This window comes from Pipistrellus hanaki, assembly GCF_964339955.1.
Source record: "Pipistrellus hanaki genome assembly, chromosome: 7".
Classification (NCBI taxonomy): Eukaryota; Metazoa; Chordata; class Mammalia; order Chiroptera; family Vespertilionidae; genus Pipistrellus; species Pipistrellus hanaki.
In genome coordinates this window covers 88,286,984-88,314,062 of record NC_140509.1, presented here as the reverse complement: position 1 = coordinate 88,314,062, position 27,079 = coordinate 88,286,984, and the positions used below count along the sequence as shown (strand labels likewise).

The following is a 27,079-nucleotide window of genomic DNA, read 5'->3' as shown; positions in this document are numbered from 1 at the left end:
AGGGGCGATCAGGTAGGCAGGCAGGTGAGTGGTTAGGAGCCAGTGGCTCCAGATTTTTAGAGGGATGTCCAACTGCTGGTTTAGGCCTGATCCCTAGTATCGCGCCTAAATCAGCAATCGGACAACCCCTGGAGAGGTCCCAGATTGGAGAGGGTGCAGGCTGGGCTGAGGGGATCTCCCTCCCTTTGCACAAATTTTGTGCACCGGGCCTCTAGTCCTATAATAAAAGGATTATATGCAAATTGACTGAATGGAGGAATGACCAGTCGATATGACGCACACTGACCGCCTGGGAGCAGATGCTCAACACAGGAGCCCGCTCAGCCAGAAGCCAGGTATAGCAGGTGAGCACAGGGTGGTGGCGGCGCCTCTCCGCCTCCGCAGCAGCACGACGGATGTCTGACTGCGAGCTGAAGCCTCAGTTGGACATCCCCCAAGGAGGGACTCCCTGCCCCCGGGTGCACGGATGTCGTGCACCGGGCCTCTAGGAGTACTGGAATCCTCAGTGACTTGTCCCCACCTGACAGATGAGAAAGAGGTTCAATGGTTGGCCAAGGCTGGAGGGAGCAGCCAGCCGGCTAGAACCCAAAGGCCCTGTGCCCTCTGCAGCGCCCCCGTCTGGTTCCCTTTAGGAAGCCACCTGCAGCCCTTCGGAGCTGCTGTCTGTCCAGTCCCACTGGCCACCGTGTCTCTGCCCTGCCGGCCACTGCGGAAGTCCCGCTCCAGCACAAGGTCGCGAGGTGCAAGGTGAGTTTCAGCGACTTTGCAGGACTTGCGGGTCGTGGAGGTGGACGTGGGTAAACTTCCAAACAGCGAGGCTGCGGATGCCCTGGGCGGCACGCTGCTGTCAGGTGGCTCAGAGCCGAGCTGGCTGCCAGCGGAGAACAAAGGCGGCCGGGCGGCGCGGGAGCGGGCGGGAGGGAGGGGAGCGAGGGGAGGGGACCCCGGGCTGACGTTGGCGGGGCCGGGCCGGGGGCGCGGGTGGGGGCGGAGCCGGGGCCGGGGGCGCGGCGGGAGGTGGGGCGGCGCATCGCGGGGCGCAGCGGCGGCGGCGGGGTGTGCGCGGCGCGGGAGCTCGGGCTGCAGGGCGGCGGCGGTGCAGGCCCGGCGGAGGGGCGCGGGCGGCCGGGGCGCGGCGCGGAGAGCGGGGCCGGCGGGGCCGGGGCCGGGCGGGAGCCGGCGGCGGGGAGCCGGGCGGGGGCGGAGGGCCGGGCGGGAGCGGGGCCGGGGCCGGGGCCGGGCGGCGGGGACAGGGCGCAGCGGGGCCGGGCGCGCGGCGCTGGCGGCGGCCATGGCGGTGGCGGCGGCGCTGGCCCGCGGGGCGCGCGGCGGGAGGGGCCGGCCCCCGGGCGGCGGGCGGGCGGAGGGGGCGGGGCCGGGGCGGCGGGCGGCCCGCGCGGCGGTGGCGGCGGCGGCGGCGGCGGGGCCGAGGCGGCGGCGGAGACGGCGGCGGCGGCGCGGGGCGCTGGGGCTGATGGCGGCGGGACCCGGGGCCGCGCTGTCCCCGCGGCCGTGCGACAGCGACCCGGCCACCCCCGGAGCGCGGTCCCCCAAGGTGAGCCGGCGGGGCTGGGCGGGCGGGGCGACCGAGGGCCCGGACCCACCGCCCCCGCGGCCGCGGCGGAGCTCGTTTCCGGGGCCGCGGGCGGGCGGGCCGCGGGACCAGCCTGCGCGCCGGGCGCCGCGGGCCTGACCGCGCTCCTCCCGGGACCGCCGCGGAGGACCCGACTGCCCCCGCCGGGCTCGGGGCCGGAGGCAGAGCCGCGGTTTGAAGTCCGAGCGGGGGCGGAAGTGACGCGGGCTCCGCGCGGACCCCGCGAGGGAGCCGGGGTCGCGGGAGGCGGGGGAGGGCGGGGACGCTCCGCCCGGCGCCCGGAAGCCGGCGGGGGGCGGGGCCCGGGCTCCCGGGGCCGCGGGACCCCCTGGAGCTGGGGCTCCGCCCGCACCTGCCCCGCGGGGCCCGGCCCCGTGGGTGGACGGGCGCCCAGCAGGCGGGCCGGTACAGTTTGCCCTCCCCCCGGTGCTGGGGAGCCGGCCGGCCCGCGGGAATGTCAGCCCCCTCCGTTCCCGTCAATAACACGTTAGTCTTTGTGGCCGCGAATTCAAACGCAGCCCAGGAAGCTGGGGTTTCAGCTTCTCTGAGGACATCGAGTTTTTAACTGTGGTCTCCTCCGAGTGCTCCCGTTTTCCAGCCAGTGAGGATGTGAACACATGGACACAAAACCCGTAAAACCGCAGACGGGAGTAGAATGGGGAAAGTGGAACGCTCTGCCTGCAGTATTGGCTGTGACATGTTTCAGTCGGGAGGCCGTTAACTGTCCGGTTTTGGAGAACAGAGTTAGACCCTCCATCATCTACCTGGCTGCCGGTCTTCATAGGACATATGGAGCTCTGTAATGGAATGTATTTTATAAGAACCGAGAGGAGAATATTCTGTGCATTTACTGTTTGGGAAAGAATCTGAGCAAATTCCTAGCAGCTGGGGCCATTTGAAACTTCCTAATTATCATCATCATCATATTAACTCTCTTTAACGGGCATTTGGTTATTTGCTGGATCTTGCTCTGAAATGCTTCCCACTGTTAACCATTTCAAGCCTCCATTAGCGGGCCTCGCACGGAGGAGCGGCTCAGAGGAGAAGCTCAGCGTGTGCAGGGCTGTGGCCTCGGCTCCCAGCAGCCCGGCTGTGGCTGCCTGACCGGAGCCCCCACTACCTCCTCAGTCTTCCGCAGGCTCCTTTCCTTTAATATGCAGCGAGAGGAACGCGGTGTTTCACAAAACTGTTAAGCACAAAACTGTTAGTCATAGAAAGCTCCATGGCCAAGGCCTCTGAAGAAATATCTTTTAAGTCTCCTATTCATTAAGCCTTAGCTAATATGTGAGTGAATATATTTCCTGACATTTGATAACCTCATTCATTTTCTTAATGTAATGGTCCAACTTACAGCCTTGATATTATCCTATAGAATAACAGGCTAATATGCAAATTGACCGAATGGCGGGAAGACTGGTCGCTATGACATGCACTGACCACCAGGGGGCAGGCGCTCAATGCAGGCGCTTCCTCCTGGTGGTCAGTGTGCGTCCACAGCGGGAGCACCACTCAGACAGAAGGCAGGCTCACAGCTGGCGAATGCGAGGCAGTGATGTGACAGGAGCCTCTTTGCCTCCACAGCAATGCTGAGGATGTCTGACGGCTTGAGGGCACAGGCCAGGCTGAGGGACCCCCTCCCCCCAGTGCATGAATTTCGTGCACTGGGCCTCTAGTTGTCACATGATGGATGATGTCACTTAAATTTGTTTAAGCCTCTTTGTGTGGGGAGGGAGTTGCTATGTAGAGGTGATGGTTCTTATCAGGTGACTGGTGGCTTGGTGCATGGATTTGTGCACATCGAAAGGAAATTAATCAGAAGGTTTTAATGCCGCTGTTCGCCCTTTCTCAACATAACCCACCGCCAAACGTGGAATGTGCAGCCCCAGGAGGAATTGGGCTCCCTCTTCTCCCGTTCTGGGTCCGGTTCTGGGTTTGGTTTTGGGTAGCCTTTTATTATATATATAGATGTTTTTGCTAAATTTTTGCAACGTAAGAAGAAAATTAACAGGGTTGGTAACCTCTTTTTAGTTGTCGTGTGTCCTCTGAGACTTAAGGACCTAAAACAGCGAATTAGTATAGTCCTGTAAACCAGCTGCAATTTAAATTGAACACTAAATGATCCACATACTTTACTTTTTTAGCTGGGATAGGAGGCTTGCTTGAATATTTAGTATCATAGCAATTTCATGTGTTTATTTAAGCTAGAAGGCATTTAAAAATATTTTTATTGATTTCAGAAAGGAAGGGAGAGGGATAGAGAGATAGAAACATCAATGATGAAAGAGAGTCATTGATTGGCTGCCTCCTGCATGCTCCATACTGGGGATCGAGCCCGCAACCAGGGCATGTGCCCTTGACTGGAATCGAACCCAGGACCCTTGAGACTGCAGGCCGACGCTTTATCCACTGAGCCAAACCAGCTAGGGCTAGAAGGCATTTTAACCTTGGTTGTAACTCAGTTGGTAAGAAAGCAAAAGTAGATTTAGATTTAGATTTATAGGTAAATTGAAAGGTTGTATTTTTTTTAAAATTGTATTAAAGATCAGTTTTTAAGCTTTTTCCAGGTCATGCCCATGCCACATTCTAGGCCTCTTTTTAATTATCATAAAGAGTTAATATTAGTATAAACAGTTGTCCTTCGAAAGTCTTTGAGTTTTTTAACGAGTATGGGAAGTATCTTTCTTCTTACTTGTTCTCTGACTGTTTAATCTTTAAAATGTCTAGGATGACAATGAAGATAATTCCAATGACGGGACGCAGCCACACAAGAGGCGGCGGACAGGCTCCGGAGACAGCTCCCGGAGCTGCGAGACCTCCAGCCAGGACCTCAGGTGCGTCCCCTCGCGGCGCGGCCGTTCTGTGGTGTGTGCTCTTCTCTGCGTGCCTGCGCGCTCTTCCCTCCCCCAGCCTGGCAGAGGTCCTCCTCAGAAACGAGGATGTGTTGTCATGTTCTCAGTGCGGTTTTTTTAATTCGGTAAAATGCACATAAAGTTCACCATTTAAACTACTGTGAAGTGTACAGTTCAGTGGCATTACTTCCATTCATAGTGTTGTGTAGCCATCACCACCACCCATTTCCAGAACGTTTTCACTACCAAAAGCAGAAACTCGAGACCATCGAGCACTGAGGATTCTCACTCCCGGCCTCTCCTGCCCCCGCAGCCAGCACTGTCATTGTGCTCCTGGCGGGAGGGGAATTAGACTGTTCATTTTGTGTCTGGCTCGTGTCTCAGAGCTCACCCATGTGGTGGCAGGTATTAGTCATCTCTTGAAGGCTGAAGGACACTGTTGTGTGGAGGTACCATGCTTGCTTATCCATCCATCCACCGATGGACACGGGGTCCGTCCCACCTTTTGTTGTGATCATGTTGCTGTGAACACTGGTTTGTAGGCACCTGCTCAGAGTCCTGTTTTCTAGCCTGTTAGCTTACACGGTAACTTAGGTTTCCCACAGGAGCTGCACCATTTCCAGTTCCCTCTCCTTGTCCATGCATGTCAGCTGAAGGTCGTGGTGTCAGTTCGTGCCGATAGGAATGCCCAGTTTGGGGGGCAGTGAACCCACTCAGTGGGGGGACATGGTTCGCAGTCTCGGGTGGCCGCTTGAGGCAGAGGGAAGCGGGCTCATGGAGACGGAATTCCCACCCCGGGTCCCTGGCGGGTCTGTCCTCACAGATTATTGGGCCAGAAGTCCCTGTCCTGATTGGGCAGAACAAGAGGTGCTCCGGCTGGTCGGGAAAGGATGGGAAAGCCTCAGTCCTGTTGGTAGAAGTGGGACTCCAGGAAACCTTCCGAAGGGCTGGCTCAGGCGCAGGAACCGGCCGCAGCTACCTGCAGGCTCCTCCGGATGTGGGTTTGCAGAGAGGCCCCGGTGCAGGCCTGGTTGCCAGCTCTTTTTGAATTGGTTTTGTGTTTTTTAATTTAAGCCCCGGTAAGCCACCAGGAGCCCCCCTTCGATGGTGTCTTTCTCAGGGCCCACAGGTATTTCCTGGCATTTTTCTACAATAGCAGTCTTAAAGCCGTGAAGTGGTATCTCATTGCGATTTTGGTTTGAACTTGCACAGTGACTAATGATGTTGAGCATCATTTCATGTACTTATTCCATATTGTGTATCTTCTGTGGAGAAATGTCTAGTCAAGCTTTTTACCCATTTCTTAATTGGATTGCTTTTTTTGTTGTTTAGTGGCAATTTTTTTTTTAATAATATATTTTATTGATTTTGTACAGAGAGGAAGGGAGAGAGATAGAGAGTTAGAAACATCGATGAGAGAGTCATCGATCAGCTGCCTCTTGCACACCCCGTACTGGGGATATGCCCATAACCAAGGTACATGCCCTTGACCGGAATCGAACCTGGGACCCTTCAGTCCCCAAGCCGATGCTCTATCCATTGAGCCAAACCGGTCTCGGCTGAGTGGCAATTTTTTATATATTCTGGATATTAATCCCTTATAAGGTACACGATTTGCAAATATTTTCTCTCATTTTGTGGGCTGTCTTTTCATTCTGTTGATTATGTTCTTTCATGCACAAGTTTTTAATTTTTGCCAAATTCCTCATTATCCTTTTTTCTTTTTTGCTTGTGTTGTTAGTATCACATCTAGAATCTATTGCTAAGTCTGTGATCGTGAACATTTACCCCCCTTCTGTTTACTTCTAAGAGTTTTCTAGTTTTAGTGCTTATGTTTAGGTTGCTGATCCATTTGTTGAAGTAATTTTTGTATGTAATATGAGGTAAGGGCCAATTTTATATTTTTTCATCCCAATATCCTGCTTCCCAGCACCATCTTGGAGAAAAGTTCTTTCTGTTCGTTTCCCTTTATTGGATTGATGCCTGACATCCTTTCCCCTCCTGCCTCGGGCACTGCTGACGAGGTCCGAGGTCGGGTTGGTGTGAGTCCAGGGAGCTGTCGCCTGCCGTTCAGGTGGGGCCTGTTCCACAGGGCATTGCCCCGCAGCTGAGGCCCATCTTTGCCTCGGATCTGTGGTGTCAAATGAGAGCGGATAGTTACGATTTATAGTTCAGTTTGTTGAGAAATAGGCTTTAGGGCCCTGCTTTCTCGACTTCTTGAGACTCACTTCACATCTCGAGTGGATGCCACAGCAGCCGAGGGCGTCAGGCTCACGAGAAGGGACTCGGGGCGGGCCCCCGCCCTGCGTGCCCTCTGCTCTCTGAGGCGGGGCTCTGGGCGGCGCAGGGAGGAGCGTTCCCGTGGCCCTCTCGTTCTGGCGGTTTCCTTCCCTTCCCCCTCCTGCAAGGTGTCCTATGAGAACGTACGAAACCCTGAGGATGTCTTTGTGTTGCAATGCTATAGAAGTCTGAGAATTAAACAATTAAATAGTTTTCAGTCCCGGCTGGTGTGGCTCAGTTGCGGGTTTGATTCCAGTTCAGGACATATGCCCAGGATTTAGGGCTCTATTTCCAGTGGGGGGCGTGCAGGAGGCAGTCGATTGATGTTTCTTTTTTGTTTTAAATATATTTTTATTGATTTCAGAGGAAAAGGGAGAGGGAGAGAGATAGGAGAGAAACATCAGTGATAAGAGAGAATCATTGACCGGCTGCCTCCTGCACGCCCCCTCCTGGGGCTTGAGCCCGCAACCCGGGCCCGTGCCCTGAGCAGGAATCCATCGAACCAGCACCTCCTCCTGGTTCATAGGTCAGTGCTCAACCACTGAGCCACACCGGCCAGGCAAAAAAATAAATAACCTTAAAAATAACAGGGGATAGAAGCCACCTGTAAGGCATAATGCCTGTCTGTGTCCAGCTTTAGCTACTACCCGGCAGAGAACTTGATCGAGTACAAGTGGCCGCCCGACGAGACGGGGGAGTACTGCATGCTGCAGGAGCAGGTCAGCGAGTACCTGGGGGTGACCTCCTTCAAGCGCAAGTACCCAGGTATCAGGGCTTGGTCCCGTGACGGGCACGTCTGACGCGCAGCGAAGTGGGTGTGTGTGAGGCCCAGTGTGGATCGCAGCGAATGGGGGTGTGTGTGAGGCCGAGTGTGGATCGCAGTGAATGGGGGTGTGTGTGAGGCCGGGTGTGGATCGCAGCGAAGGGGGGTGTGTCTGAGGCTGAGTGTGGATCACAGTGAATGGGGGTGTGTCTGAGGCCAGGTGTGGATCACAGTGAATGGGGGTGTGTCTGAGGCCAGGTGTGGATCGCAGTGAATGGGGGTGTGTGTGAGGCCGGGTGTGGATCGCAGTGAATGGGGGTGTGTGTGAGGCCGAGTGTGGATCGCAACGAAGGGGGGTGTGTCTGAGGCCCGGTGTGGATCGCAGTGAATGGGGGTGTGTGTGAGGCCGGGTGTGGATCGCAGTGAATGGGGGGGTCTGTGAGGCCGGGTGTGGATTGCAGCGAATGGGGGGGTCTGTGAGGCCGGGTGTGGATCGCAGCGAAGGGGGGTGTGTCTGAGGCTGAGTGTGGATCACAGTGAATGGGGGTGTGTCTGAGGCCAGGTGTGGATCACAGTGAATGGGGGTGTGTCTGAGGCCAGGTGTGGATCGCAGCGAATGGGGGTGTGTGTGAGGCCGGGTGTGGATCGCAGTGAATGGGGGTGTGTGTGAGGCCGAGTGTGGATCGCAACGAAGGGGGGTGTGTCTGAGGCCGGGTGTGGATCGCAGTGAATGGGGGTGTGTCTGAGGCTGAGTGTGGATCACAGTGAATGGGGGTGTGTGTGAGGCCGGGTGTGGATCGCAGTGAATGGGGGTGTGTGTGAGGCCAGGTGTGGATCACAGTGAATGGGGGGGTCTGTGAGGCCGGGTGTGGATCGCAGTGAATGGGGGTGTGTGTGAGGCCGGGTGTGGATCGCAGCGAATGGGGGTGTTTCTGAGGCTGAGTGTGGATCGCAGCGAATGGGGGTGTGTGTGAGGCCGAGTGTGGATCACAGCGAATGGGGGTGTGTGTGAGGCCGGGTGTGGATCGCAGCGAATGGGGGTGTGTGTGAGGCCGGGTGTGGATCGTAGTGAATGGGGGTGTGTGTGAGGCCGGGTGTGGATTGTGTGTGAGCTGTGTCCTCCGCTAGCTGATCTCCTTCACCTCCGCCTTTGGCATCTCTCTGTACGGCAGTTGGTCCCTTTGCCTTCTACATGATTTAAGAGGATAATGAGGGCGACACATTGCCCGGGGAGCCTTTTAGAAAAACGATTTCACCGCAACACGAGCCACAGGCCCTGGCTCTTGCCCGTTGCTTCTCGGCCCGAGGCGGGAGGCAGCTGCGGACACGCGGGGTCTGCCTCCGAGAAGGGCTGTCCGTCAGCTGTCCTACTGCACTGCGCATGCCCCTTCTTACTTTGAGTTACTCTGTTTTGAGTTTCATTTTAAATTTTGTTCCTTGAATTTAAAGATTGTTTCTGTGTATTCTTTTTCATAATACTTGGAATATGTAATATGAAGTACTTTTTAAAGTCTTTGAATATTCTAACTCTTTAATAATTTTAGAAAGTGCTTAGCTTTTAGAAACGTCACAGATGTGCCATGTGACACATGCAGACAGTCGCCTTTAACGGCCCTTCCTCTCTGTTTCCTCTGGAGATCTAGAGCGCCGCGACCTGTCGCACAAGGAGAAGCTCTACCTGCGAGAGCTCAACGTCATCACCGAGACGCAGTGCACGCTGGGTGAGGGCTCCGTTCACGGTGGTTAGTGCTGTGAGATGTTTTCTTCCTAAAACACCTCACAGCATTAACAAAACACACTGAGTTATTTTAATGCCAAATTATTTACTTCAGTTTTGGTTACTGTTACAATAAAAAGGGGAATGGTGTATTTGGTAACAGTACCATGTGCAGAGTAGTTTGAATGAAAAGCACGTTTTAAAAAGTGGTTTTGCTCCTTTAGTCTTAATTGGTTTTCTTAACCTGTTTTTGGTCTAAAACAGGTTTAACAGCATTGCGCAGCGATGAAGTGATTGACTTAATGATTAAAGAATATCCGGCAAAACATGCTGAGTATTCAGTTATCCTGCAAGAGAAGGAACGCCAGCGCATCACGGACCACTATAAAGAGTATTCTGTGAGTGTCGAGGTGCTGGCGCCGTCTGCATGGTCTGGGAGATGGCAGGTGGTGAAGTTAATGTGACTTGCAGCTGCAATGCTCTCATTTCAGCAAATGCAGCAGCAGAACACACAGAAGGTCGAAGCCAGCAAAGTGCCCGAGTACATTAAGAAAGCCGCCAAGAAAGCCGCCGAGTTCAATAGCAACCTGAACCGGGAGCGCATGGAGGAGCGGAGGGCGTACTTTGACTTACAGACACACGTAGGCGCCCTCTCCGCCCTGCCCCATGCCTGCTGTGGCTGCTGCTGGCCTCCTCCCTGCCCGTCCCCTTCACAGTCTGTGCCAGCAGCCAGCCCTCTTCTCCCCAGAACTCAGGCGGTCATTGTTAAGGACGGCCTGCTGATGCTAAGGTTACACGTGTGTGTGTGTGTGTGTGTGTGTGTGTGTGTGCACGCGCGTGCATGCCTGTGAAGGTGTGCACACGTGCTTATGTGTACATGCACGCACATGCCACACCCATGCCTATGGGTGGCGTGTGCATGCGTACATGTGTGTGCATGCATGTGCATATATGGATATTTGACTCTGTGTGTGTGTGTGTGTGTGTGCCATGTGCAGTGTCTTTGCTGTGTGGAATACATTCTGCTGAGGGGCTGATGCCTCCTGTGTGCTCTGAGGGTGGCTGTCAGAGTTCCGTTTCAGTCGCTGACCTCGCACCATCAGGTGGAAGTGGTGTTGCTTCTGTTTCACAGTCCGGGGCGGTGAGCTGGAGGGTGGGTGCTGCCCGGCCGGAGGGCTGTGCAGTGGGTGGTGCCTCTCCTCGGGAGTGGGGCTCAGGGGAGCAGGGTGGCGGCTGAGGAGAGGGACGAACCCCCGCAGGACGGAGATACCCGTGCCCCTGGCGGATCTCCTCACGCGCCTCTGGCGTGGCTCCGGGAGGCGGCGGCGCGGGCCTCTTCCTGACCGGCTCCTGCCTGGCTCAGGTTCGTGTTTCTCTTCCCGCCCAGGTCATCCAGGTGCCTCAGGGGAAGTACAAGGTGTTGCCGACAGAGCGGACCAAGGTCAGCTCCTACCCGGTGGCCCTCATCCCCGGACAGTTCCAGGAGTATTACAAAAGGTGGGAGTGGTTCCTGACCGTGAGCATGGGATGCTGGGGGCTCAGACCCTGGAGCCTGCAGGGCTCGCTCTCACCTCCCACGCGCTGGCCCAGGTCCGAGTCCGGGCTCCGCCTCCGGGCCTGGGGGGAACTCCCTTCAGCCAGGTTTGCTTTCAGGCGGAGCGTCTGCTCCTGACACACTTCCTGTTCTGTGGGCAGGCTCCCGGAGTGGGTGCTGTCCGTGGCACTGCAGTCACGAGCAGTGAGGGGGCGCAGGCCGACCTGAGCTCCTCTCAGCCTCCGGGCCACATGCAGATCACACTGGAGAAGCCCGGGCGGGGCCTGCCCAAAGCATGTGGCTTCACATAACTTGCTACTGAAAGTTTTTCTTTTTTTCTTTTTATTTTATTTCATTGATTGCAGAGAGGAGAGGCAGAGAGAAACATCAATGATGAGAGAGAAGCATCCATTGGCTGCCTCCTGCACGCCCCCACTGGGGATGGAGCCACAACCTGGGCCTGTGCCCTGACTGGGAATCGCACCCTGAACTCCTGGTTCATAGGTCGATGCTCCACCACTGAGCACACTGGCTGGGCCTGATGCTTTCTTAGTTGGTGTCATGGACCAGGCACTGCCACGACTCGCGCGGGCTGGTTCACTCACCCCCGAGTCCCGCTCTGCGTGTGAAGTGGAGAGCACGTGGGCCGGAGCCGGGGAGAGGGCGCGGGGGGGCGGGGGGGGGGGCGAAGCGCGGGGCCGAGGTCTGTAGGATCCGTGTTGCCTCAGTCCCCCTGCCTGCTGGCACTCGTTTTTCTGTATGTGGGGCTGAGGGTGAAGGAGGCCACGTCTGGGAATGAGGAATGAGTGTGTGTTTTAGCTCAGTCTGGGGTTCACGTGTTCGTGTTTTTTATTTATTGTCCCTCTATGGTCATGAGAAGTCTTGTTTCCTCTGATCATTTCACAAGCATTGGGCTCCTGAGGAGACCCGGGCTCTCTCCTCAGCTCGAAGGGCACCTTCCGCTCACAGGGAGGGAACTGAGCGTTTCCCCGCAGGTACTCGCCGGATGAGCTGCGCTACCTGCCCTTGAACACGGCCCTCTACGAGCCGCCGCTGGACCCGGAGCTCCCCGCGCTGGACAGCGACGGCGACTCGGACGACGCCGAGGACGGGCGCGGCGACGAGAAGCGGAGGAACAAGGGCACCTCGGTGAGAGCCGGGCCGGCGCCTGTCCTCCCCTCGGGCTCGGGCTGGCTGCTTGCCTGGACGTGGGTCCCTGGGTGGCCGCCGTCGCTCTGACAGCGGCGTGGCCTCTGTGAGCGCCGTGTCACCGCGGCCGTTGTCACGGCAGTGCAGGCGGGGGTGCCCACTGCCGTCTGGCGGGGAGCCCCTTCCCCGTGTCCTGTTGGTCATTTCAGGCTCCTCTAGGGAACACTCCGGGTCTGGGTCTGTCATGTGGTAGGTTTTCCTGGGAGAGTTTTTCCCAGTGAAGGGCGTGGGCAGGTCTGTGGCAGTGGGTGCTGTGGAGCATAGGACAGGCTCCGACTTGACTCCTCCCCGCTGCTCCGCGGCCGGGCCTGACGGTGCTGCCGTTCGGCGGGCAGTGACCACCGTGCTCACAAAGGAGGCCACCCGTTAGTGCAGGGCGCCCTCCTTCTGTCGCGCCGTCTGGCGAGGCCACGCCTCCTGGACTCTCGGCCACGCTGCCTGTGGGGGTGTAAGTAATCCCGCATTTCAAGGGCATGGGGACCGTGATGCCAAGATGGACAGCTTCCGCGGTGTGCGATCCACCACAGGCACACTAAACCTTACCCCGAGGACCCGGTCAGGTGCTGACAGTTTAATTAGAAAACAGATGTCCGTTGGCGTGTGAGTAGTGTTTTTTACTGGAAATTAGAGATGCATCTCATGTTCCCGGTGGGGGAACATATACACTTACGTGATAGAAGTGCAGTCCAGAGAACACATAACTGTGACAAAATGCACGTGACCCTTAAGAAGTAAGGCACACGTGCACACGCGTGCATGCAGTGCAATCCAGTCGTTTTGTAAAACTAGGCCCGTGTGTTGTGAGTGGGTGTCTGCGAGTGCAGACGTGGTGTTTTAATCCCCAGTTTCGTAGTTTATATGAACACAGCATTGCCACTTTAAGCAGAAAGTATTAAGTTAAAAAGTGAATTAAGTGATCAGATATCGAACTCCTGAACTTTGAGCTTCGAAACTCTGTCGGTGACCTGGCCCCACCACACCTCTGCTGGGAAGCCATGTGTGTGCGGGCCGAGCTCGCCCCATGACCCTGTCCCTCAGGGAATGCCCATGCCCGTCTAGAAGTTTCTTTCCTAAGCGATCCTTTTGCACGAACGAGCATGCTCCTGTGGCCGGCGTGGCGGCGTGGGCTGCCGTGGCCGGCCGTGGCCGGCGGAGGCGCAGTCCCGTGGAGCCGTGCTGAGGAGACGGTGCATGACTCTGCCTTGGCTCTGAGTCTGCCCGGCGGCGTGGTGTACTTAGAATTACCTTCTCATTTTCAAGTCGATGGGGTGTTAACGATGATTGGACTGTGTTCTGTGGTCTCACATTTCCCTCAAGCCTGTGTGAATGCCAAGGAATGTGCCTTTGCCCCGCAGGACAGCTCCTCCGGCAACGTGTCTGAGGGCGAAGGCCTTCCCGACAGCCAGGAGGAGCCTCTCCCGGGGAGACCGCGGCCCAAGGACAAGGCGGCCACTCCGAGGAAGGACGCTGCCAAGCACTCGGTGCTGCCCAGGTCCGCCCCCGGGCACAAGGTAGAAGAGAAAAGCCCCCGACCAGCCTCTCCCCGAAATGTTTGCCTTTGAACCTCTGCGTGGTGGAGCCGCCGCCGCCGCCCCTCTGGCTGTGCTGTCCACTCTCCTGTCGGCTCCTCTCCTGGGGGCTTCCTGTCACTTTGGCTGTGGTTTAGCTTCTGTCTTCTGTATGTGTACAGCTTATAAGAGAATCTCCTTTTTTGCTTTTAAATAATGAGCAGGCAAGGCAAGTATGGGTTTTTAAAAGATTACTTTCTAGGCAGAACTTGACACTCTGTTTCCTCGGAGTTAAGGCCGTAGCTGTGGGACATGGTGCGGCCCCTTGTACATAGGAGGAAGGCCCTCTGTGCCCTGGACGGTCCAGTCGCTCCGCCCCGCTGGCACTGAGGCAGGTAGTAAGACTGACTAGTCGTGGCAGTAGCGTCTCGGGGCAGAAGCCTGCAGAGCAGTGTTTGCTGCGGCAGCCGGCTCAGTACGCCTGTCGAGTTCTTGGTCTGGCTGCTCAGAGTAAGGTCGCAGGCTGTCGGCGATCCTGTTTGTGTCATTTCCGAGATGTCTCCCTCCCCTTTGGAGGGTCAGGTGTTTGTTGGTGGGGATTCAGGAAACCACCAACGGGGGTAGCTGCACAGCTTCATGTTTTGGTGGCGACAGTAAGATATGCAGTTGTTTGGGTCTGGAACGTCAGGATATGCCTTGTACTGTGGCTAGGAAGGTGTTTGGAAGGCTGTGGGAGTGTGGTGGTGAGGAGGTGTTGCCGAGTAGAATTACAGCGCTGTCCCGAGTCAGAGCTGGGAAGGAGGGAGAGAGCAGGTCCCGGGAGCCCTGGCCTCGGCCCACGGCAGCCCCATGCTCCGCTCCGGCCTTGCCCGGAAGCGAGAGGTGACTCCGAGCACTGCATCCACACTGAGCTAGAAAACGCCTTTATGTAATCAGCTTACACGCGTGCTTTTTCAGCCTCGGGCAGACACTCAGCGTCGTCCAGCAGGGCTGGCTTCTGGGCTGCTAGCAGGCAGTGGCTGTGCGATTTTTTATACTTGTGTTTGCTTAGATAGCTTACATCATTTTTAAACTAAAGGTTTAAGTTAGCACTTAAATCACTGAAAGCAAATGAACTCTAAAGATTAAGTTTGGTAAGTCAGCATGTCGGTCCGCACGTGGGCTGGGGAATGGCCATGAGCGCACTGGTGGACGGAGCCGGTCAGTGCCTGGGACCGTGGCCTGGGGCGAGCGGGTGGGGAGCCGGAATGCAGGCGTGTGCTGGCGTGGCTGACCGTGGAGGGCACAGTCGCCTCCGTCGGTGTACGCGGGAGCCTGGCTGCGGAACCGCCCGGGGCTGCGGATGGAACCGCGCCAGCGTTTCACAGTCTGGGAGCCGGTATTAATACCGGTATTATATTAATACCGTGCCCTCATGCGAACACACTTATGGAAAGCTGACCTCTATGAAAAGTATTAATAAGCCAAGATGTGCCTACATATCGGATGCTTCAAGCCGAAAGTCGTGGATGTAAATGTTTAAATGCACCTGGTATCTTGCTTGATCACGGTCGCTCATGCTTGCCCTTCACGCGTGGGACAGTGTAGTTCAGGGCACGTTAACCGAAATGGAAGCACACGTGCTGGGCCTCGGCCCACGTTCCATGTACAGATAAACTGTCCGTGCTCCCGAAGGCTCACTTGCCTCGTGTCTGCGGAGGCAGGAGGACCGTGTGTCTGAGCCTTGGCGTTGGCGTGTTGAAAGCTGTTGGGACAAGTGTTTGTTTTCGTGTCAGTGGTGAAGCTGAGGTTGCCGTAGTTGCAACTTATCGCAGACCTGCCAGGGGTGTTCTGTTCGTTGCTCTTCGGGGGCTCTGCCCACTCCCCATCCTGCTCCCCTGAATCCAGTCACTGAGATGCCTCCCAGCTAGTGACTGCTGTTGCTGGGCCAAGTCCTGGCGTAGACACCAGCTTCTTCCCACTTGCGAGGCCGAGGGAACCCAGCGTTTCTATGCTGAGCCTGGCAGCATCTCAAAATGCTGGAGGCGCCCTCTCGTGTGCTCCCCCTTCCCCCTCCCCCTCGTCTCCTCCCCTTCCTCTCCCTCCACCCGTCTCTCTGTTTTCAAGATGAAGACTGTCGGGTAAGGACCATTGTAAGGGTTTAACATACATGGTTTTGAGCTCAGAAGTTAAACCGAGGGTTTTCTTGGTGTCCCTTTTATCATAGGTGCTTCATGTAAATGTTAATGATTGTGGAGCTTGAATTGATCTAGAATGTGAATGACTAGCCTTCGGCGTTGTGAAGCGTCTCCCGTGAGGAGCTCTCCTTTCAGAGTTCGGTGTTGTGCGGCTCCTTCCTGGACTAGCGCCCTCAGGGCCCGTCGAGTGGTGTCTGACCTGAACTGCGAGTGTTAAATAAACGTAGCTTTCACGTTCAGTGCCGGGGACGGAGCCAGCTTGGTAGGCTGAGGGGTTGCTGGCTGCCTATGTTATGGTAGTGACAGTCTGACCATAACTGAACCTGCACCTGGTCCTGGGTGTACTTCCCGGCTGTCTTCTCGGAAGCGGGGGGAGGCTGAGAGCCGGATGCTTAGAATGTAGCCGTGACCACAGGGCACCACACGCGAGGCCGAGCGAGCGGTGCGAGCTGTGACAGGACCCTCGCCGGGGGAGCAGGGTATCAGGATGCACAGGAGTGTAGGTTAGTTAACGGTCAAGTTTTATATGTATGTTTACTCCCATATTTATTATTTTGTAGAGCTATTTGTGATTGTTTAGAGTTCCTGTTTTTATTATATTTATGTATAAGGTTGACTTTTTAAAATAAATAAGACAAAAATTATTTTTGAATGCCTCTGTCATCTTTTGCAAAGAAAGACAATTTGAAAAGTGAAAACGCTAAGTAATGTAAATTTAGAACAAATTGCATAGGCGACCAGGTTTGAAGGTAGCAGTGAGCCGTGCCCAAGATGGAATCCTACAATAAATGAGAGTCGGAGTTCTGTGGGCTTCTCTGTGGCTCGGTCACTTAGGGAAATGCAAGACGCATCTGGCCAGGCTGGAGTAAACAGAAATTTAGTGATTCTACTTAAAACGATTGTTCTCCCCATGTACACGCATGGAGGTGCCCATTGGCACTTGGCCACATTGCCTTTCTCCGTCGCTTACCTGCCATTGAGTGCGAGCACGCCTCGTCCCCGCTGCGCGCAGCGTCTCCCACCGCGGTGTCGGGCGCAGGGCCCTGCTCTGACGCTCCCAGATGCCTCCACTCGATTGAGCATGCTCCTCATAAGAGAAGTGAATGTGCTCAAAATAGAAGGGTGTCTGTGTGTTTAAGTGATAATTATTTTCTTGTCTGAAAACTTGTTTATATATTATTAGAGGCCCAATGCACGAAAATTCGTGCCAGAGGGGGCCTGCCTTCCCCCCCGCCGCCGGCACGGCTTCCCTCTGACCGGGCTTCGTCAGGAAGGACGTCTGGAAAGACATCCGGAAGACGTTTGGTCTAATTAGCATATTACCCTTCTATGATTATAGATACTGAATGCTTTGCCCCTAAATGTGGGTCCTTTTATTATTTATTAGATGTACAAAGGAACTAATCTCACAACTTGGTTTTCCACAAACATGTGACGGACTGCATGAGCTACCTTTCAATAAAAAATGTTAAAACCTTGGTTTTGTAACTTAGGTTTTATAGGCGCAGTTTTATCACTGGCAAATGTGTTTAAACAAAACTAGTGCATAAGCTGCTCACATTTGTCTCCTCCTCTGCAGTGAGCCTGGCTGAGTGGGAAGCCACTGGGAACTGGGTCTCCTCCTCGGTGAATAGTGCCTCTGGGCGGGACTGTATGACGCGGGATCCCCGCTGACAGTTTAAGATGAAACCTGAGGCTTAGTCGTATCTTTGAAAAAGGTCCTCAGCAGCAAGTCACCATAGTAAAGGCAATCCAGTGACAGAATTCCCTTTGAACCCACAGCAGGCTCTTCTGGCATGAATTTATAGCCCTCTTCTACCCTTCCAGCCAAAGGTCATTCCCAATGCTCTATGTGGAATTTGTCTGAAGGGTAAGGAGTCCAACAAGAAAGGGAAGGCTGAACCTCTAATACACTGCTCCCAGTGTGAGAACAGTGGTAAGTACCGCCCCTCTACTTGATGCCCTAACCACCTATCTGTTTGTCAGCTAGACTTGCCCCAGAGAATTGTCAAGTATTAAAGGGTAATTTGTAAGGCATAGACTAAGCCCATGCATTTTCTTCAGCTCTGCATTTTCATTTCTCTTTGACGATCTTAATCATCGTAGCCATTCTTGAGAAATCACAAAGCAGCTAGCACTTTATTATACCATTTTAAGTGAAACATTCTCTTGTGAACTGGTGAATTCTACTAACACTGATTTTGGTTTAGGCCATCCTTCTTGCCTGGATATGACCATGGAGCTTGTTTCTATGATTAAGACCTATCCCTGGCAGTGTATGGAGTGTAAGACTTGCATTATATGTGGACAGCCCCACCATGAAGAGGAAATGATGTTCTGTGATGTGTGTGACCGAGGCTACCACACGTTTTGTGTGGGCCTGAGTGCTATCCCATCAGGTAAAGACCACGAACGGAAGGCTGGCCCCTTCGAGGGGCTTCTCCCACCCCGACATGAGGCGGCACACACACCAGTGACATGCGGGCCTGTGCTGTGACACCAGTCCCTCCCTCCCCCCTGGGCATGTCCACCTGCTGTCAGAGTGACTAGTCCATGTTTGGTGTAGAGCTCAATGTATAGAATGAGCCACTGTTTTTCTACTAAAATAGCTAAAGCAACAGCCTCCCTTTATTTCAAACCCTTGATTTTATTTTCATGTCATGGACACAAAGTTAAAATGATTCCTATACCCTTGGACATGTTAGTCCAGATTTCTATCAACCAAGGCAGCACAACAATCCAGGTAGCTTTAGAATTAACACAGACTTGAAGGATACATCCGGTGTCTGGACTGAAACATTGCACACATAACTGCAATGTCAGACCGTACTTGCATAGCTGACACTGTGTGATGCTGTAAGAAAGAATGCCTAGAGCTACACTTCCCGGGGATAAGAAGCAAGCAACTTGAACAGCTCCCTGAAGTCCTGCCGTAATTCAGACAGGTCCCCAGGGCGGCTGATGGCTGTGCCGTCAGACACTCGGCCTGTGTCCACTCAGCCCTCACCCACCAGGACTAGAGGATGCTGGGACACAGCTGCCAGCCAGCAGCAGAGAAAGGGCTGGAAATAGGCGAGACAACAGGTGGACGTTAGGTGTCAGTTGCTGAACTGAGCCTGCAGTGCTGGGTTTCAGAACGCATAAGGATCTTCTAAAGGTTCCTAGCACTCAGCATTGCTCTGCTACTCCCCCTCCCCGCCCCCCAAATACCACTTGGCTGGTTATGCTGATTATCTTCAGAGTTTACATTTTTCTCCTTTTAAGGAACTCGAACTCGTAGTGCCCTTCTGCCCACAAGTCCAGAGGAGCAGCATCAGTGATAGCCAAGGAAGCTCAGTGGGTGTACGATTCAGCCCTAAATAAAGTCCATTCTCCATTAACTAACAATTTTTCTCCTAGGTCGCTGGATCTGTGACTGTTGTCAGCGAGCTCCCCCAACGCCCCGGAAAGTGGGCCGAAGGGGGAAAAACAGCAAAGAGGGATAAATAGCTCCCTGACCCCAATGTTGTAACACACATTTAAGTGAATTATCTGGTGCCAGCTTATTTCCAGTTCTCGTTTTTATGCCAATAAAAGATTTTTGAAACGAACTATGTGCTTAGAATCTGCACGTTGACTCATTTCTGCTCTACGCGACTCTTACCCGGGGAACCAGCTTCAGGTGGAGAAATAGTTCCTCTTCCAAAAGGTTTATTTCATAGAATCTTGGCTGTCTTCAGAGATTCAGAGGGAAGTATTAGGCATTTTCATTTGAAATAATTATTTCCTCCACTAGCCTGAAAGTTACTATTAGTTTTAAGAAGTTTTCCTAGTCTTTATGGTTTCTGGACTACCACGGGGACACGACAGGATTTGGTCCTGGGAGACTCCAGATAGGCAGGCGGCGATGACAGTCACCTAGCAGCTGGGTGAGAACTGCCATGAACGCCAGGAACACCTGCTGGGTTGTGGCTCCCGCCCCTGGGTGTGGGCCTTGGTCCCTTCTGCCGAAGGTGGGACTTGCTTACACACCAGAACTTCTTAGACTTGTGTTCTGACCCTGATCTGCTCAGGGCTGCTGTTTTGATTTCTTAAACACCTCTGTCCCTGCAGCTTTCCTTTGAGCCACCTGACAAGCTAGGGAGAGGGGAGTTTAAGCCTTTTATTGTGCACATTACTGTTACAGGGACTGTGAGCTTGCCATCTCCTGCTTTTGGGGTAACTGAGGTAACAAACTGTATGGCTTTATTTCCCATCCCCACCCGGAAAAGGAGTTTCCTGCCGTCACTTGCACAGCCAAAGGCTGGGTCCGCCCGAGTGTCCATCCATCGTCAGAACAGGATTTCCAGGAGCAGCTTCAAGATGCTGATGAGTATTGTCCACAGCAGGGACTCCTCCTCTTGCGACGAGCCTTCCGGGTCGTAGGCGTGCGTGTGGCTCGCTTCGCTGTCCGAGTAGGCCGAGTCCCCGAACGGATGTCGCTGGACAGTCCGGTCGAAATACACCTTCATCTCGAACTCGCTGTCCCGGTGCGACGGGTGCCCGTACACGCCGATGCCCACGGGGCGCTGGAAGTGCGCGGGGATGGCCACCACGTCGCGGCCGCACGTGACAGCCTGCAGCTCGTAGTCGTCGAAGCTGGGGTGCAGGGTGCTGTCCGACACGTAGAGGTCGGCGTCGCCGCGGAGGCTGCGCATGGCCAGCACGATGCGGCCCTCATGGTTGAGCCGCAGGTAGCTGTAGTTGCCCGCGCCCACCTGCCCCTGCACCACGTGCAGTAGCACCCACTCGGCCGGGACCTCCTCCTCCTCCTCCTCCGAGGCGCCCGCACGGGACGCCGCCGGCAGCAGCAGCAGCAGGAGCAGCAGCAGGCGCAGCGGCAGGGCCCGGGGTGCGCCCTTCCCGGGAGCCTTCATGCGGGTGACGCCCGGCGCGGGGCCAGCTCGTTCTGCGGAGACACCACGGGGCCCGCGTTGAGCACGCCCGGGGCGGTGCGGCCACATCGGGGCCCCCTCGCGGCCCTGGGAGGACGGGAGGGCGGGAGGGGCCGGCCGGGGGGGGGGGGGCGGCGAGGGCGGGAAAGGGAGGGGGGGCCGGAGGGACTCACCACCGTACCCCAAGGGCCAGAGCCGGGCCGGGCGGCTGCGCCGCAGGAACCGGAAGTCAGGTGGCACCCGGAAGTGGGGGACGCTTGGAAGGGGGGACGCTCCGGAAATTGTGGGCTCCGAGCTCTCGCGAGAAAGGGGCGTGGCGCCGTGCGGCGCTAGGGTAGTAACCACGGCGACCGGAGGGGGCGGAGCGCGCACCCCGGGCTCTCGGCCTGTCCCGTGGGGTCGCAGGTGAGAGACGGTGCGCGGAGGCGGCCGGTGTGGACACCGGTGACCTGTCCTCTCCCCTCCTGAGCGTCCGCGGCGCTGCGCTGGGGGCGGGCCCCGGAGCCACAGGTCTAACAGCGCGTGTGGGAGGGGCGCGGCGGGTGGAGCGCTGGCGGGCTGAGGGGAGGGGCAGACTTAGGGGAGGGGCGGGCTGAGGGCGGGGCGGGCTGAGGGGAGGGGCGGGCTGAGGGGAGGGGCGGGCTGAGGGGGAGGCGGGCTGAGGGCAGGGCGGGCTGAGGGGGGGCGGGCTGAGGGGGGGCGGGCTGAGAGGGGAGGCGGGCTGAGGGCAGGGCGGGCTGAGGGGGGGCGGGCTGAGGGGGGGGGCGGGCTGAGGGGAGGGGCGGGCTGAGGGCGGGGCGGGCTGAGGGCGAGGCGGGCTGAGGGCGAGGCCGGCTGAGGGGGAGGCGGGCTGAGGGGGAGGCGGGCTGAGGGCGGGGCCGGATGAGGGGGGGGGCGGGCTGAGGGGGAGGCGGGCTGAGGGCGGGGCCGGCTGAGGGGGGGCGGGCTGAGGGCGGGGCGGGCTGAGGGGGGGCGGGCTGAGGGCGGGGCGGGCTGAGGGGGGGCGGGCTGAGGGGAGGGGCGGGCTGAGGGCGGGGCGGGCTGAGGGGGGGCGGGCTGAGGGCGGGGCGGGCTGAGGGGGAGGTGGGGCTGGCGGCGGGGCGGGATGTGTCCCTGTGTGAGCACAGGGGCCATTCCAAATGAAATGTGGAAAGTAGCGCCTGCCTGCACGTGGTGGCATTTGAAGGTTTTTTGTCTGCATGAAATAGCGCACCTGCAGCCGGCGTGTCTGCACTTGGTTTCCAGGTGGGCGATGGAGGAGCCACAGACGTCCCCCGCGCATGATGGCCGTGGGGGCGACATAGTCACAGAGAGATTCCGGGTCCAGTCGAAGCGGTCCGCTTCCCACGTCCAGCTCGCGTGCCGCGCGCCGCACTGCGCGTTCCCCGTGGACGGGACTGCGCTCTGTGTGCAGAGCACCGCGGACCCCGCCCAGCAGGTGCGCCAGGTCCCCTCTTCCCCGTGCCGCGGGGGGCAGACCCCGTGGACCCTGCCAACAGCCGCGGGGACAATGGATTCGACCCCGACAAAGGCATCACATTTATAAAACTGCCGGGAATCACTGTATTAAAAAAATCTTCAGGAAGAACATGAGCAAGAATAGGTTTATCTCAACACAAGACTAGCTGAGATTGTCTAGGTTTCTAATATTAACACATTCAAGGAAGCTTTTTACGTTTCTTGCGGAATCTCCTACTTGAAGCTGGTAGTTTTAGAGACATTGAGTTCCACGCTGAGGCCCATTTCATGACTAGTGTCTGTCTGTGAATGCTCTTAACAAAACCAGGTTTCACGGCCCAATGTGGAAAGTAGTGGTGTGATGAGGGAGGGGACATCCCGCCCTCATCACCACCTGCACGTGGTGGCATTTGAAGGTTTTTTGTCGTCTCTGAGCTCGGGCATCTGAGGACCGTGAGTGCTGCTCATGGCGACGTTTCCTTGGACATTTCCCTCCAGCTCTCAGTCCTACAGGCAGTCACTTGGCTGATGGTGAACAAAGGGGACCTGCGTTTTGATTTTTTCCCCTGAGTTAAGAAATCCACGTTCAGAGCTCCAGCTTGCTCTCCTCCTTTGGCAGGGAATGTAAAACGGGGAGAGCTGTGTCCCAGGGACTAAAGGCACGCTGCGGTGGGCATAACAGACGTGGGGGGGGGGGTTAAGGGGGAGACCCCACCTGTCAGTCGGTGCTCCCTTCACCCCCCGGAAGGGAACACTGTCTTCACTCTAGCACCATAGGTTAGTTGAGCTCACATTTGAACTCTGCACAGTGTGCATCCCCTCCCTCATCACACAGCCGTCCCCTCCCTCATCACACAGCCCTCCCCTCCCTCATCACACAGCCGTCCCTCCCCCATCACACAGCCCTCCCCTCCCTCATCACACAGCCCACCCCTCCCTCATCACATAGCTGTCCCCTCATCACACAGCCGTCCCCTCCCTGGCACGCGGTGGGTGCAGCGTGCACTGTGCAGTCACACGCCATGGGTAAGTGGGGTGAGGGCGCTGCCCTTTCCTGCTGCCTGTTATTTGCGATACTGAGCTTCGGTGCCATGCCGAGCCTGAGACATTTGTTTAATAGTACACAGGGTTTTAATAAATGAATACGCGAAGTCGACCTATTTGAAAAATTCATTTAATTTCTGAGGTTTGAGGTTACATTGGTATGTTATTTTGGTTGTTACCTCTAATCAATGATGTTTTTGTGAATTTTTTAGCTTCTGATCTTAAAAGGACACCATCAGCCAATCACTGCCGTGGCATTTGGCAACATGGAGCACCCGCTTGTGGTCTGCTCTGCCTCCCAAGACCACGTGCTGATGTGGAGGCTGGAGGAGTGCCGAGAGAACGTGCTTCAGGGTGAGTGCAGACCTGAAGCCATTTCACACTGTCCTGGGCCAACTTCACCTGAATAGCCCGGTGCATAGGGGGCTGGCCCTGATTGACCCCTGTGACCCCTGTGACCTGGGGAACACGGCCGAGCGAGAAGCCGCTTCCCGAGCTCAGTGGGGGTAATCTTCACGTTTTCTTGTGTTGAAACCTGTGGCTTTTGTGGCACTGAAACCTGGAGGGAGTTGAAATATCCTTCTCTTATGGAACTGGGGGCAAGCTCACAGCTTATAGTGGGAAACACAGGCATGTGGCGGTCACCAGCCGTGCGGGTCCGTGGAGAGCGAGGCGTGGGCAGGTCATGGTCGACATGCTCATGTGGAGCCATCGGGCGGTGGCAGATGGGAGGGTGGGCAGTGCTGGGAGCACCTGTGAGGCTGAGGGATCTGGGGGCCTGGCCTGGGCGCCATGAGCTTGGCCTCGCTGAGGAGCTGAGACCAAGCTCTGTGGGTGGTGTGTCCGAGTTTTACCAGATGGAGGTGAGACATTGGTGAGGACCACAGTATGGAGCTACACTCAGAAGTTACGGAATTCCTCCTAAAACCAACTAATTTCAGGCAGCAGCCTATATAATAGTTTATACTCCACCTTCTTTTTTTTTTTTTTAATATATTTTATTGATTTTTTACAGAGAGGAAGGGAGAGATATAGAGAGCTAGAAACGTCGATGAGAGAAAAACATCGACCAGCTGCCTCTTGCACACCCCCTACTGGGGATGTGCCCGCAACCAATGTACATGCCCTTGACCGGAATCGAACCCGGGACCCTTCAGTCCTCAGACCGACGCTCTACCACTGAGCCAAACTGGCTTCAGCAATACTCCACCTTCTTCATAGTATGGTCACTGTAGTTCAGGTGTCACCACTGACATCTACACACGTGCACATGTATGGCAGCACACACATACCCATGTAAACACATGCACACAAATACAAACACATATGTACACACACAGCCCACACACAATATAAGAACACACATGCACAATATGCACACATGTGCACCCTACACAATATAGCGCGCACACACACGTAAGCACACATGCACACATGGCACACAGCACCCCATACAGCACACACACATACATAACAGACACACACACCACACAGTACATACACTCACATGTAAATGCACACGCATGCAAATGCAAACACATGCACACACAGCAGGCACCCACCTGCAGTGCATGCACACACGTATACTTTACACGTATGAACAACACACGTATACACACATACACAAATCCATGCACACATAGCACCAATACACACATATACACATGCATGCATGTCTACTACAATGTATGTAAATGCACCATATTCATGATATACACACAGTACACACATTCATTATGTGCACATACTACGTAGCTCATACATATTACATGAGCATGTACACATGTACACAGCAATACACATATGCACAACCCAGTCATGCACATGTACACACGTGGTATATATGTGATACATTTATAGCACGCACACATCTAGTATGCACATGCACAGCACACATGCACACAGGGACATGTGTGCACAGCACACGCATGTTTAGTACACTCACACATACATATGGTATGTGTATGCATATAGTTATAGCACACACACACAAGAATATCTAGTACAGGTGTGCGTAGGATACATGCACATGTAGGCACACATACATACCGCACAGAACACATGCATGTATTGCACAGCTATACATAGTGTGTACACTGTGCACATGCGCCTGCGTACAGCGAGCCACCTGTTAGGAATATGCTCCCTCCTGGTTCTTGGTGAACAGGCAGTCTTATTGTTGGAGGGCAGGGCTCCCCAAGGTTGTCTGAGCGGAGCCCCACATGGACCTGGTATGTGGAGATCTGGGCCCAGGACGCAGCACCAGGCTCAGGGGCGTCCGGTGTCTCACCCCGCAGTGAGTCAGAACAAGCTCATTCTTCCCTCAAGGGGCTGCACGACGGGTTCTCACACGCTATTGCAGTTCTGGGCAATTCCACGTATTTACAGGGGGATTTTTACATTCAGGTGTCTAATTCTCTCAAAGAGTCAGTCCTCTGACAACCCAGTTACCCGCCAGTGGGTCCCTGCCTGGGAGCCTACTCCCTGGACTCGCAGTCCTGCCTCTGATGACCGACTAACGGCAGCACCTTTTACCCCCATCCCCCTCCCAGGGACAGACCCGCATGGGCTCGTCCTGGGCACCCGCCTGGGAGAGGTGCGGTGTGTGAGGTTCAGTCCGGACGACCAGATGGCTGCAGTGTGCACTGGCAACAGGGTCCTCGTGCTGGACGTGCAGGTGAGAGGTGCTGAGGGCGGCGGGCACAGTGCCGGGGGCCTGCCGGGCCCCAATGGGCGAATTTCTGTGAACACGTTAGGAGAGTGAGTGAGCACGTATGTGTCTTGCAATGGAGGCCCTGGAGCCAGATGCTGCTCTCTCATGTGGATGGAGGTCTCACCATGACGCCCGGGGATCAGGGCACACACGTGTTCTGGAACACAGAACATGAGACACGTGTATTTCCGGTCTTCTCTGTCAGAGCCTCACAGTGTGGGCCTTTCCTGTCTCTCTAATCAGCACTTGCTTCCCACTGAGAATCGGACCTTCTCGTTGGTCCTCCATCGGGATCAGCTGGCATGAATGTGCTGCCCCTGCAGGTTCTGTGGACTGAGGCTAGTGCTGGGCCACAGAACGGCTTTTGGGCCCGTGTCACACAGCGGATGGGGCTCTGTTCCCTTGGACCCGTGCTCGCATGGGATGCGCTGTGGGGACAGGCTGTGGTGTCACGAGCACAGTGACTGAGCACGCTGTTGGCCCCTCGAGAACCCCTGGCCATGTCCTCGTTAAAACCGAAGGCCAGGGAGGACCAAGGTGGGGCGTTGTGCTGTGATTATGGGGACCTGCTGTGTGCAGGTGGTGGGGGCACATCTGCCTTTGGACACGTCTCGGCGTCTCAGCTCATAGGCTGCACCCTGGAGGCTCACCCTGGGGAAGGCAGTGTCGGAGGTGACCTCATAGATGGAGGCAGACGTGTCCTGGGAGGGGGGCTGGGCAGGCTTCACGGGGCCTCGGCTGGAGCTGCGAGCACATCCTGTGGGAAGGGCCTGCTGCGGTCAGCCTCAGCGGTGTTTGTGGCCACCGGCTCCTGTGGCCCGGACGCCGAGCTCCGCTGTCCGGTGTCAGCTCCGTGCAGGGGCGCCAGGCCTGGGAGAGGGAGTCTGCAGGTGCATTTTAACGGAGACTCTCCTCTGCAAGACACAGGTGAGTCCTCGGCGGCCATTGTTGGAACATCCAGTGACTGGTCTCGCTGTGCAACCCACAGAGCCGAACCGCATGCGCCAAGCTGGAGGGGCACCAGGGCCCCGTGACTGCAGCCGAGTTCTGTGCGTGGCAAGTGCATGTGGTCATCTCGGGGTCTGAGGACAGAAGCTTCAAGGTAGGGGTGGCCCTGCCTGCAGACAGATGGGTGGGCGGAGGCAGGGCTGTGGCGTCTGCGTAAGGGTTGACCTTCCGCCATGTTACAGCAGGGCCAGGTGGGTGCGGGAGCCGATGACGCTCGCAGCACCTCTCTGTCCCCGAATTCCCCTGTGGGCTCGAGGCATGCAGTCAGCTGGTGCCTCCGCGGGTGCAGGGCCTCTGGGAGAAAACGATCTC

General features: G+C 56.1%; 3 protein-coding genes across 5 annotated transcripts in view; 2 read left to right on the top strand and 1 right to left on the bottom strand.

The window, feature by feature from the left end:
• The first annotated feature begins 1,276 nt into the window (after positions 1-1,276).
• On the top strand, positions 1,277-19,221 carry PHF10 (PHD finger protein 10). Of its 2 annotated transcripts, none has more exons than XM_084889962.1 (12): positions 1,277-1,555; positions 4,319-4,425; positions 7,358-7,488; positions 9,130-9,207; positions 9,468-9,601; positions 9,695-9,844; positions 10,591-10,700; positions 11,733-11,886; positions 13,302-13,457; positions 17,459-17,567; positions 17,842-18,030; positions 19,031-19,221. In XM_084889962.1, the coding sequence occupies exons 1-12, from the start codon at positions 1,292-1,294 to the stop codon at positions 19,114-19,116; spliced, it is 1,668 nt and encodes a 555-aa protein (XP_084746088.1). In that variant the 5' UTR covers positions 1,277-1,291; the 3' UTR covers positions 19,117-19,221. The 2 variants fall into 2 exon arrangements, with proteins under 2 accessions (XP_084746088.1, XP_084746087.1); XM_084889961.1 differs by having other exon boundaries at positions 9,124-9,207.
• Positions 18,259-20,790, bottom strand: LOC311625553 (UPF0669 protein C6orf120 homolog). Of its 2 annotated transcripts, none has more exons than XM_084889973.1 (2): positions 20,726-20,790; positions 18,259-20,558 (listed from the first exon to the last, which is right to left on the bottom strand). In XM_084889973.1, exon 2 carries the CDS (start codon positions 20,524-20,526, stop codon positions 19,942-19,944), a length of 585 nt encoding a protein of 194 aa, XP_084746099.1. In that variant the 5' UTR covers positions 20,527-20,558; positions 20,726-20,790; the 3' UTR covers positions 18,259-19,941. The 2 variants fall into 2 exon arrangements, with proteins under 2 accessions (XP_084746099.1, XP_084746098.1); XM_084889972.1 differs by having other exon boundaries at positions 20,718-20,771.
• A 147-nt stretch (positions 20,791-20,937) lies between these two features.
• The window catches only part of WDR27 (WD repeat domain 27), a 33,090-nt gene continuing 26,948 nt past the window's right edge, over positions 20,938-27,079 (top strand). The window contains exons 1-5 of the mRNA XM_084889952.1: positions 20,938-21,054; positions 21,790-21,982; positions 23,259-23,400; positions 25,599-25,723; positions 26,748-26,861. Of these exons, the coding sequence (XP_084746078.1) occupies positions 21,797-21,982; positions 23,259-23,400; positions 25,599-25,723; positions 26,748-26,861 (567 nt within the window). The 5' untranslated portion in view covers positions 20,938-21,054; positions 21,790-21,796. The remainder of the gene's footprint in view (positions 21,055-21,789; positions 21,983-23,258; positions 23,401-25,598; positions 25,724-26,747; positions 26,862-27,079) is intronic.